This window comes from Lynx canadensis, chromosome B4 (assembly GCF_007474595.2).
Source record: "Lynx canadensis isolate LIC74 chromosome B4, mLynCan4.pri.v2, whole genome shotgun sequence".
Classification (NCBI taxonomy): domain Eukaryota; kingdom Metazoa; phylum Chordata; class Mammalia; order Carnivora; family Felidae; genus Lynx; species Lynx canadensis.
Genome location: NC_044309.1, coordinates 24395132 through 24407964, shown reverse-complemented (window position 1 = coordinate 24407964; position 12833 = coordinate 24395132). Strand labels below are relative to the sequence as shown.

Below are 12833 nucleotides of genomic sequence, written 5' to 3'. Positions count from 1 at the left end.
AGAAGGTCTCCTGCAAAGTCACTCAATATGAACTCACTCATATGCTTAGTACTGCCTAAGGTGCAAAAAATATGGAGATGGAAAAACCTATTCACAAACCAAAAATAAAAACCCACAAGCCAACACAACAAAACAAACAAAAAAACCCAAACTGAAAAAAACGCATAATAAACAAAGTCCTTGCCCAGCCTTCAGAGACCCTGCATTCTGGTGAAGCAGACAGAAAACAAACAGGATCAAAGAAGTGCTGGCTTCCTGCTCTCCTGATATCTTTCTATACTTGTTGAGGTTCATCCAGGAGCCCAGAAGCATTTCTTGTTTGAAAGCATATCTATAATAAATTCTTCTCTTTTGCTTAGCTGGAGTTGAGTCCTATTTCATGCTACCCAAGAGTTCTAAGATACAGAAAAGATCAAGTTGGTTAAACTACAATTCTTTTGAAGGTCAAGAGTACATAGCGACACAATACCACTGAGGGGCCTTACGGGAGGGTTACAGACTGTGTCATAGCTGAGTATCTTTGAGATTAGAGGTGGATTAAGCAAAATGAATTATGGAGGCATGAAGGCAAATTAATGATCAAATTTACTTTTCATTCCATTTTTTAAAAAAATTCTATTGCACTGAGTTCACAGTGAAATTGGTAGTTATCCCATTCCAAATCTGGAGGGTTTGGTGGCAGCAGAATTTACTCATCTTCAATAAGGACATAGGATTTCACTGATTTTTCCCAGGCAACTTGTCAAAGTTATAAAATATTCCGACCCCCCCACCCACCCCAGAGAGACCATGATTCTGATTTAATATAAGAGAATTCATTCATGAAGTAATTATGATGGTGCTATATAGCCAGTCTTCAAAAGGAACAGCGGAAATGTGCCCACTGAGCCGCAATTTACTACACACATATGTTTGGGGAAGATTTCCTACAACTCCTGGAAAGCCCTGTGTTCTTATTTTAGTCTTTACCAAGATCACTGATCCTACCTAATTACATGGGAATTAGCATTACTGAGAGTCAATCAAGTTGGAGTCTATCTCTGATTGCCATGCCGGAAGCAGATGTTGTTACCTTTTCCTTTCCAGACAACACTGCCCTGACTGACCATCAGCCTGAGGTGTCTGCAACTATACATATTATACAGAGAATTCCTGGAAACATCCCTAACCAGAACTGCCTGGTACCACTCTTGCTTACTTACATTTCTATTCTAACTTGAAAAGAGAAGTGTGAAACAGATAAAGACAAGTTCTGCCTATTCTGTTTGTCTAGGGTCGGTACTGGTTATTCACAGATGAGACTTACCACTATTAAAAAAGTGAAGGACTGGAGAAACGTTACATTTGGTAACATTTCTCCTCCCCAAAAGTTTGGGTTAGGTTCTGAGCCCCTGAGAAACTGCCTCTCCTGTCCTACTTCCACCTAATCTGATCTCCAAAACGTTCTATAGGAAACAGGATGAAGAGCGCAATCTTGTGGATTGTTATGCAGAGTTACTGATAGAAACCCAGGGTATGGGTGGAGATAGAAATCTGGGTGAGGGGCCCGAAGGAACCACAAGTTAGCATATGCCTTCTTTTCTCAACAGTTGCACACTGAGAGTGAAACATAAGACATCAGGGCAGCAAAAGTGCGTATCCTCTCCGCAGGATCATTCAAATTAGACCTTTAGTCCAGGTTTGTCTGCAGAATACTTTTTCTCCCTTGAAAACCTATAAAACCTGTAGCCCAGAAACGTCTTGATGGAAGGTTGCTTTTTTCCTGTATGTTTGTCTTTTGATGTATTTTTTTTTTTTCAACGTTTATTTATTTTTGGGACAGAGAGAGACAGAGCATGAACGGGGGAGGGGCACAGAGAGAGGGAGACACAGAATCGGAAACAGGCTCCAGGCTCTGAGCCATCAGCCCAGAGCCCGACGCGGGGCTCGAACTCACGGACTGCGAGATCGTGACCTGGCTGAAGTCGGACGCTTAACCGACTGCGCCACCCAGGCGCCCCGTCTTTTGATGTATTTAAAACAATAGGTCCAAGTGCCACAAAGTCAAAGATACATTCATCTGACCTGAGGCATGAAGCATGGAGGGTTGTACAGAAACACAAAATCCTCAAATAGCGGGCTTTATTATGATTTATTTTCTGTGGAAGGCCTACCCACTGCTCTCTACTGAAAATTATTAGTAATTTTTTTGTAAATATTTTTTAAGGTTATTTCTTTATTTTTGAGAGAGAGAGAGTGAGAGAGAATGCATACAAGCGAGGGAGGGGCAGAGAGAAAGGGAGAGAGAGAAATCTGTTAGTGCAGAGCCCAGCGTGGGGCTTGAACTCACGAACCTTGAGATCATGATCTGAGCCAAAATCAAGAGTCAAATGTTTAACTGATGGAGCCACCCAGGTACCCCTCTGCTGAGAATTACTGATGTGGAGTAGCTACATGTCCTAAGAAAACATGGCCAACGTTAGAATTTAGAAGACTTAATCTCCACGATGGAAAAAATAATGATGTTTGACCACATTTCATTTTTGCTTAGGTATTCTTGAGAAAAGAAAACATATGTTTGTGTTTTGTTTTTAGATAGAGGGACAAAAACTGAATCACATAATTTCACAGTGATGAAACTTTGTTTTTTTTATTTTTTTTGGCAGAAGTTGCAAACTAAATTTAATCCACATGTAGTTATGAATGTCTACAATTACAGAACTTGGAAAATAAAGAAAAAAAACAAGAGAAGGCTGGCAACTTTTAGCAGGAAGAAATTGTATTTACTATTCTTCACAGCTTCTGTCACATTTACAAGCTGAAGAGTAGCTACACTAACACATAATATTGCTAGATCCCAGTTATGTGATAGAGCAAGCAGAGCACTTTTCATATCTATACTGTTTGATACAGGATAGAATGATTCAAAAATGAAAAAAACCTCCCCTTTTAATCTGTTACAGTAAGAACTTCATGATTTCTATCATTTCTTCTTTTTCTTTTGCAAGTTGTTAAATAAAAGAATATCCTAGAATCATATACATGATCCTATACATCATATACAAAGAAAATTATATACATTTTCTTTGATTCCATGATAAAATTGACACATGGAATTGCTCTCCTGTGTCACCGAGCTTTAAAGCAAATGAACAAACACATGAAGTTAGTGAGTGAGTCTGATCCCATTTCCAGTTCCAAAAGCTTTGTAACATAAGCTGTATGTACATCATTTGCAATCCAAAATGATGTCAACACCCTACAGAGTACTTGAGTACTACAGAGTACTTCAGACTCCATTTCTATGTTGCAGACTATGTATGAGTACATCTTAGTCATGTTAGTAATGTACAAGTGTGTCTCTGTTATCTTTCTTTCTTTCTTTCTTTCTTTCTTTCTTTCTTTCTTTCTTTCTATACATTTTTTTATTTTTGTCTCTGTTATTTTCTTAATGTTCTGTGCTCACAGGCTTCTGTTTTAAGGACCGTATCTGGAGTGTCTGAAATCAGACCAAACGTACAACTCAAACGTACACAGAGTGGCTTTGTTTGACATCTTCGTTGAATCAAGACAGGTTGTGCATTGTGTTTACTGTTACAATTCACCTCACCTAAATTATGGTTGAAGTTCTCTGGCTTTCTGATACGCCGCAGGAAACAGCTGCTATCTCCTCCCAGTCTCTTAACCTCTAGTTGAAGCAAATCGACTGAGCAAGCTAGCTGTCCTACCTTTTTATCTAACAATCGACTTCTCTTTTCACTTCCCCTCTGAAAATATAGCCAATGTGGCCCCCCTTTCACAAACAGTCTGGTGTTTTAAAATAGTTTAAGTAATTGTGAATTTTCTTTGTACTCATTTCCTTCTGTGTTTTTACCCTACAGATAAAGTTAGTGACCCACTGTGGCCCACATTTATGTACAGGGAGCCACTGTGCCAATGTGGGCTGTAGAACAGGCCACCCTGCTTGTCATCCTTTCCAGTTTCCATGAAGTATCCAGGATGATCTCTGAAAACCAGATATTATCCCTGGTTAAAAACCCTCAAATGGCTTCCCAATGCACTTATACATTCCAGACTCTTCCTTGGGTCTGTGAGGCTGTGTGGCCTGGCCTGCCTCTCTGACCTCAACTCCTCCTCAACTTTCCCTCCTACTCAATGGCTCTCTGAACAATGGCCACCCAGCTTGCCCAGGACACTCTCCAACTGTGTGCAGGGGGAGCTGGTCTCTTCTTGCTGCCCAGGTCTTTAAGTGGTGTCTCCCCAGAGAGGCCTCCCCCATCACTAGGTCCACCTAGGAGTGGCTCAGGTACTCTCCATCACTTCTTTCTGCTTTACTTTCCTCCTAACACTTACTCCCCCTCTAGAATTTAACTCTACACAGGAAGAGACATGGCCTGAACTGGAGTATATCTGTAAACCCAGCACCGTTCTATGGGATGCAGGTGTGTCAGTGAAGAAAACACAAAAATCCCTGGAGGAACTTCTGTGGGGGTGAGGAGGAGATGTGGGCAATAAATAGAAGTAGATAGTACGCTGGATGGTGATGAGCACAGAAGAGAAAAAGAAAGTGGGAAGGGGTGGGGGTAGTGGTGATGTGTGAGTGCAATGTCAGATCAGAAGGCCTCACTGAGAAGGTGACCAGACCTAGGAGAGGAACAGAGAAAACCCACCAGTATCTGGGGAAGAGCTTTTGAGGTAGGACACTGTAAAGTGCAAAGGTCCTGAGGCCAGAGCATTCCTGGAGTGTCTGAAGACCAATGGTGAGACCAGGTGGCAAGAATGGGGTAAATGGTGGGGGACAGCGGGCAGCCAGACCATCTAGGGGCTTTCAAGTGCTGTGAGGATTGGGCTTTTTTTGTGTGAGATGGGGCACCATGGGAGGCTTTAGCATGGGAGGGGCAAGAAGACAGGATGGGAACTGGAGCACATGAGAAGCTGGTCTCAGAAACATGATAGCTCATCAACAGTTACAGGAAAGACTATGGACTCTATGTCACAGGTGCAGGCAGGCAGGCAGGAAGATAAATGTGTCAGGAGCTTATGGAACCTTCCTTCTGAGTCCTGCTATTTTCTCAGTGCAACAGGGAGCAACATCATTAGCTGAGAGAATGTGGATGTGGAAGGTATTGGAAGTTTTAAAGGAGAGAACAGGTAGAAATCGTTTCCTAGGTTAGTGGGAGAGTGCCTGCACTGTTGGGAAGCCTAGGCACTGGTGAAGGGCAGACTGAGTAGGAGGAGAGCTGGATTTAGCCAGGGCTTAATGAGATGAGTACAAGGGGACAGAAGGGCAAGGCAGCTGAGGATGTAGGATTCCAATAACTGACACAGAATTTAATCACATGTAGAGAACTGGGAAGAATAATGGTAAAGAATTTCATGCATGTTTAGAATGAATGGAGCCAGACTGATCTGGGAAGACTTTCACACATGAACCTTGAATGTCTGGACCCAGGGATAGTCAAGGACTATTTACTGAATATTATTCAGCATGTATTGAACACTTTCACCCAAGGAACCCTGATAGGTACTGCAGGAATATAAGGTCTTATGCTCTGTGAAAAGAACAATTTACCCAGCTAGAAGTAAGAAGTTCTTAAGTGGTCTCAGACATGGCATATGCTTCAGGAAGTAAAATAAGATTGTTTCATCTTTCTCCTAAGTTACCAAATCAACTATCATTAACACTTAGCTGTTATTAGGTATGCTCTTCTACTGAGGTTAAATACACGTGTTTCTATGATAATGTAATATATGTGTTCCTGGAAAGCCTAGTCTGCAGAAAACACACAAAGAAACTGCAGGCTTATTGGGAGAATAGGATTAGACAGATCACTCAAAATATATGCAACTTTGAACCCAGAGCACTAGTCAAAACATTTGAGATCTCAGGAAATAACCAGGACATCTAGGGCGGGCAGCGGGGCTGGAGGTTGCCTCAGGGGTGATGAAAAATGTACAAAAGCAACTGGGGAAATGCTGACTAAGGGAAGGCCAATGGAAGCGGAGCTCTGACCCAGTTAAGTGGGCCCAGAAGGTGGCACCACTTGCTATTACATGACAGCTGAGCAGAACAAGAGGGTGCCTCCAGGGGAGGGAGCCCTGGGGGTGGAAACTTGGAAACTTCCACATTTATATTACATAGATCCCTATTTATCAATCACAAATGAGCTAACTGATGTCACAGAAAGAATAACTATGTAATTATCTGTCCTAAAATTAAAAAAAAAATTATACCCATTTGGAAAACACCACTAGAAATTTTAGTTTTTTTTTTTTTCCCATTAAGCATAAATGTCATTAACTTAACTGCCCCATGCAAAAGTGATTCATAGTTTACCTTCTTGACCTTGGCTTCCTTCAGTTTTTCCAATGCTAGCTTAATTTTATCAGCCTTGGCTAGGGCTGCTTCTTCTTCCTGTAAAACAGCAAGACATTCAACACCATCCACTAGAGAACAGCAGTGAGAAAATACCTGGGCCATGGCTAATGTCTTAGTTACTTTATGTTGACAAAAGGCTGTGTTAGGAGGCACCGAATTTCACATTTGATTTTCAGAATTTAAATAACCATAACAAAAAAGTTCAACCCAAAGAGGCAGAATGCAGTCACTCTTTGTATCTTAGAAATAGTAACTTCAAAGATAAAATGAGGACTCTAAAAGAGCTTCACATATTTAGTCCACAGAAATCTCTGAGTGGCTCAAAACTGTGGAGTCTAACCTGAGGAATCTACAGGTGGATCTCAAGGGATTTGAGTACTCTCTGAGATTATATACATTTTTCTGGATCAGCATACATTTTCTGGGAGTCTTAGTTTTTATTTGATTCCTAAAGGGGTCCTTAGTTTTCTAAAAGTTAAGACTCATACTCAAACCTAAACTTATAATTCACCAAAAAAACACTGACAAACACATGTGAGCAGGCAGAAAAGAGAGTAAAATATTTTATGAGCCTGAAGCCCTTTATTTTTATTTTTTTTATTTTAGAGAGAGAGATAGAGCACATGAGTAGGGAAGAGGGGCAGAGAGAGAGAGAGAGGGAAGAGAGAGGGAGGGAGAAAGAGAGAGAGAGAGAGAGAGAGAGAGAGAGAGAGAGAGGAAAGAGAGAATCTCAAGCAGACTCCACACTCAGTGCAGAGCCCAATGTGTGGGCTCAATGTGGGTCTTAATTCTATAACCCTGGGATAATGACCTGAGCTGAAATTAAGAGTTGGATGCTCAACTGACTAAGCCACCAAGGTGCTCCTAGGGCCCTTTGATTTTTGTAAGTAAATGTTCCACCCTCACTCCACCCAACTACGACATTACAAATAGTTCATAGATATATTTGCTCTACTGAACAGGGTAGCCAAATTCAACAAAATTCCATTTAGGTCAATTCAGAAGTATGTGAGGAATGCTTTCAATTCTTTACATACTGGGCAAGCACCAGAGACAGAGACATGATATAAAATTGGTTGCACTGTTCATGCCAAGTTAATAAAACATTACCCTAAAAGGTTGAGTACTATCAGGGAGTGTCGCATACAAATATAAACTTAAGCTGAGCTATAATAATTCCTGAATATGTCCCCAATATGTTCTTTATACACACCAATGTGTCTTCTTATGGAGGACTCTGGCTTTGCAACAAACGTACTCAGTATCCTTGTTTAAGTATCTCAGAAATTAGGTAATTATGAATGTAACTGTCATTTTGAAGAAAGTCAAAGACCATGGGTAGCAGAAGTCAAGAGTCCTGCCATCCCTGTCCCACACACTTACCTGAGAGAGAGGTTCAGGAGGTGGCGGCGGCAGTGGAAGGTCTAACATGGGATCAGCCGGGGGAGGTGGTAAATCATCCTCATACTGGCTAACACTGGTTACAGCAACATTTGCTCCGTAACCAAGAGCGGCTGCACCGCTGAAATCTGGTATGTTCAGGGGTGCTGGATGATTCTGATTCTGAGAGGGCTCTTTCTGTGCCTGGATTGTCCTCTGCTCAGCCTCACTTATGTCTGCTACCAGATCTGCCATGAGAGCATCTAAATCTTGGTCTTCCAGCGCATTTAAGGACTCTGATAGGAAAAACCACCACGTTAATGATCAAAGTAACAATTTCTACCTGGGAAAACAGAAAGAAGGCCATTTTTTAAAGAATTTTCATTTTTTAAATTAAATATTTATGTTTTAATTTACATCCAAGTTAGTTAGCATATAGTGCAACAATGATTTCAGGAGTAGATTCCTTAATGCCCCTTACCCATTTAGCCCATCCCCCCGTCCCACAATCCCTCCAGCAGCCCTCTGTTTGTTCTCTGTATTTAAGAGTCTCTTAGGTTTTGTCCCCCTCCCCGTTTTATATTATTTTTGCTTCCCTTCCCTTATGTTCACCTGTTTTGTATCTTAAAGTCCTCATATGAGTGAAGTCATATGATATTTGTCTTTCTCCAACTGACTAATTGCACTCTGCATAATGCACTCTAGTTCCATTCATGCAGTTACAAATGGCAAGATTTCATTCTTTTTGATTGCTGAGTAATACTTCATTGTGTGTGTGTGTGTGTGTGTGTGTGTGTGTGTGTGTGTGTGTGTGTATACACATCAAGAAGGTCATTTTTAAGAGTGATATTTGGGTACGGGTTGTCAGGGGCAGGGGTGTGGGAAACAGGGAGAGGCTGGCGAAAGAGTAAAACTTTTAGTTATAAAGATGAATAAGGTCTCAGGAACCAATGTATAACATGGTGACCATAGTTGATAATACTGTTATTTAACTGTAATTTGCTGAGAGAGTAGAATTTAAATATTCTCAACAACAACATGTGAGGTGATGGATGTGTTCATTTTTTTTAATGTTTATTCATTTTTGAGAGAGGCAGAGTATGGGGGGGAGGGGCAAAGAAGCAGGCTCAAGGCTCTGAGCTGGCAGCACAGAGCCCAACGCGGGGCTCAAACTCACAAACTGCAAGATCATGACCTGAGCCAAAGTCAGACGCTTAACGGACTGAGCCATCCAGGCGCCCCTATTGATGTGTTAATTAACTCTATGGAGGAAATTCTTTTTAAAAATTTTTTTTTCAACGTTTATTTATTTTTGAGACAGAGAGAGACAGAGCATGAACGGGGGAGGGGCAGAGAGAGAGGGAGACACAGAGTCAGAAACAGGCTCCAGGCTCTGAGCCATCAGCCCAGAGCCCGATGCGGGGCTCGAACTCACGGACCGCGAGATCGTGACCTGGCTGAAGTCGGACGCTTAACCGACTGCGCCACCCAGGCGCCCCTATGGAGGAAATTCTTTTACACGCATACATATATCGAGTCACTTACAGCTGTACACTTTAAATGTATTACAATTTTGTCAATTATACCTCAACAAAGCTGAATTTCTCCTCCACCCCCCACCCCCCATAAAAGGAGAAAAACTTATTTTCTACCCTCACAGATTAGCTACAAAGTCAGATCCAAGCACATAATTAGTTGCCTAAATAGGAATTCTTGTATATTTTGGTGCAAGAGCTGAGAGTTTTAGAAAAGTAGGGGAGGGGAGATGTTGGAAACAGATGGAAGGGGAGTTTTCCCCAGGCCTTAGGAGAGCAGACAGAGTACCGATGATAAATCTATTTGGAAGAAAGTAGGTCCCAATCAACCGGGGTTTAGTATGCTTTGAGACTTGTGGTAAGGATAGAACTTCTGTAGGCACACCATCCAACTACGGAAACTCTCACATTCAAAGAAAGAGTGATTAATGATTATCAGCAGGAAATAAAGCACTAAGGAGGTTGAGAAGTAAAAAATAATTTTAAAGAACTGGGTTAAGTGGTAAATACTTCATAAGCCGGTGAGCTGAGAGTTAACTTTTAAAAAAGCACGGACACGGATTTTCAGAGTGAGGGTGAGGAAGGACAGTTCTCACTGGAATTTCTTCCATGTGTGATCGGTGATTGGACATGTGATCCTGAAAGCTGACAGACTGTGGGGCCTATGGGGGAGTGGTGTCAGTGAGCACTGTTAGAGGAGTGCTTTGGTGAGCAGGCATTCACTGGATGGCAAATGTAATGAACACAGGACGGGCAGTATGGAAGGGATTCATGAGGAAGAAGAGTCACCTGCTACGTGCAGGATGAAGTGGAATGAGGAAATGCAGCTTACTCAGCAACGACCATGAAGCTCTGTGAAATAATTTGTTGCCAAACACCATAATAGTAAATACCAAGTAGCATATTATACTCATGCTGATAGTTCTAGTGTATAGCACTTGGACTCAAGTAAATGTGTAAAAAGGATTTATTTTCTTCTAAGCCGTTTTTGCATATAACTTCTTCATAAAATTGAATTAATTTAAAAATTTTCAAAGAAAATATATGTAGAACAAATGAAGTATATTCATAATTTCCTAATGTCAGCAATTATGTTGTGACTGTTGCCATATGAGCAAATTATTTTAATCCTTTATAAAAATTTTAGGGACAGAGTTCCCATAACAGTTCTCATATTAACAATTTCTAAAGAAAATCATAACCTTAACTATATCAATACAGAAGTGAGCAATACAGAATTGAATGGGTTCTGTTCGGAAGTCTTTAACTCTCTGAATGACTTTGGGCAAAATATTTTTAACTTATTTTAGCAACATTTTAAGTGAAGACAGTAAAAAGCCTATTTCTTTTCTAATTACCAACACATTTAATTTTCAGTACACATAAGTAGTTTTTAATGGTTTTGTCCTCTACCCAAATTGTGCCTCATGGATATGTCTTATCTTCTAGTCTTAATGACATGAGTTTCTCGTGACTATACTTAAACAATACTATATTATTGTGGGGATTCTTTGTTTCTGTCGTTTTCAGTAATTTTTGGATACTAGGTACTGAGTGCTTAGAAAGCAGTAGTTGAGTCGTCTATAACTGCAGTATTAATTCTTCTAATTGAACTGATTAAAGCACTCAGCCATGGTGAGTGTGATTAGGCAAAAACCCACACTGTTCATATGTGCAAGTATATGTTATTTATTAATGTCAGACAGTTTATCAAGGTGTATGGCTTCTTTTGAAATGTCATGAATGTTACCATCACTCAATCTTATGATGGAAATAACTGCCAGGAATAGTTAAGTTTATATGGCAAACATAAAAGAAGGTAGGAAAAGAAGTCAGAAGAAATGTATTATAATTTGTCCAGGTATAGGCATTGGCACCTAAAGGTTTATAAAAAAATTACTAAAAATAACAGAAACAAAGAAACTCAGTGACAGAAAAAAACTTGGAATTCTGGATTTCTGTAACTGGGCTTCTCTATTTGTTTTTCATTTTTTTGGTGGGTACTGCACGTCTTTGGAAAATCTTTTTCAAGAGTTGCAGTGAATTCTCACTGGAAGCAATTACTACAAGATTCATTGTAGTTTGAAAAAGCACATGGGCTAAAGATTGTCTTCGTACTAAATAAGAAGACAGATTTTTGTTAATAAAATAATGTGATGATTTCAGGGAAGATAAAAAATAGAGCAAATACATATTAATTATATATCAATTAAAATATATTTTGAAGCACCCATACATATATTATCAATCATTCTGAAATGAATAGTTCATTATTATCTTTGAAGGGACATTTCCTTATTAATATTTTTTTATTCTATTATAGCTTCTTACTCTTGGGGCTTAGTACTAGGAAGAATCTCCCTTTACTTAAAAAAAAATAGCTTTGATACTCTACATAAATGCAGGACAGTATTCCCTTTCATTGTAGGCAAAAATATCTTTTTGGCCCCCCAATTTAATCCAAACACCATAAAACACAAGCCGAAATCCAGGAGTTTAAAATGTCCAGGTTCCTTACATTTTTGTTTTCAAATCATAGTTCTGTACAGATGTTAGTCATTGTTATGATTTCAAATTACTTAAGAAATTATTTTGCTTACCATTTAAATCCTTAAAACCCACACTGTAGTTGAATTCAGCTCTGGGTGGTTTGGGGTCAGGAGGAGGAAGAGTGTCAACTCCTAAACTCTGTGAAAATAGATCCCCGTCCTCAAAGTTATTTACCACATTAACATGTCTGCAGTATATTTTAATCATTAAGACAAAACCATTTATTGTTTACACATTTTCTTTCTAAATATGTTCTTTAAAAACTGTATTCTTACATGAAAAATGCTTTATGTGATTTTTTACCCCTACAGAAAATGACTACATCAAAATGGTTCTACAAGGTATACCTTGAAACAGCAGGTCAACATAGAATGATGAGCATGAGATAGTTAATTTTCAGGAATAACAGATAAATCTCCTGTAATGGTGCAATTGTGACACATATCGTGTGTAATTCTTGTAAGGACTTAAGTAACGACATCAAAGAAAAGGAATGTCTAGTCACTTGGAAGATCAAAGTTGTTTCAGGATGAATCTGCCAGTACATAATAAAATATTATGCTTTTTCTTTTTTTTAAACTGTTTTTATTTATTTTTGAGAGAGAGAGAGAGCAAGAGCTGGGGAGGGGCAGAGAGAGGGAGACACAGAACCCTGAAGTAGGCTCCAGGCTCTGAGCTGTCAGCACAGAGCCTGATGCAGGGTTTGAACTCGTGAACCTCTAGATCATGACCTGGGCTGAAGTTGCACACAATCCACTGAGCCATCCAGGCGCCCCTATGCTTTTTCTTATCTAATAAAACTCTTATTAAAAAGGAATTAAGACAGAATTAAGTTATCAATTTTGTAAATAAAAGCTTTGGATTGAAAAGGTGACTTCCTCCATGATTTGAAAGCTATATTACACATACAATCTAAATTTCCAAAAATGTTTTTATGTCTATAGTTTGAGAGGTGATTTCCCCCATCCTGCAACATGAACATGTTCATGATAGTAAGTGCATCCTTTGAT

At 39.7% G+C, this 12833-nt stretch overlaps 1 protein-coding gene across 1 annotated transcript in view; it reads right to left on the bottom strand.

Moving 5' to 3' along the window:
- Window positions 1-12833, bottom strand: part of LOC115517974 (amyloid beta precursor protein binding family B member 1 interacting protein) — a 98213-nt gene that overhangs the window by 44897 nt on the left and 40483 nt on the right. The window contains exons 3-5 of the mRNA XM_030321130.1: window positions 11874-11961; window positions 7742-8034; window positions 6317-6394 (exon numbers count right to left, since the gene is read on the bottom strand). Of these exons, the coding sequence (XP_030176990.1) occupies window positions 6317-6394; window positions 7742-8034; window positions 11874-11961 (459 nt within the window). The remainder of the gene's footprint in view (window positions 1-6316; window positions 6395-7741; window positions 8035-11873; window positions 11962-12833) is intronic.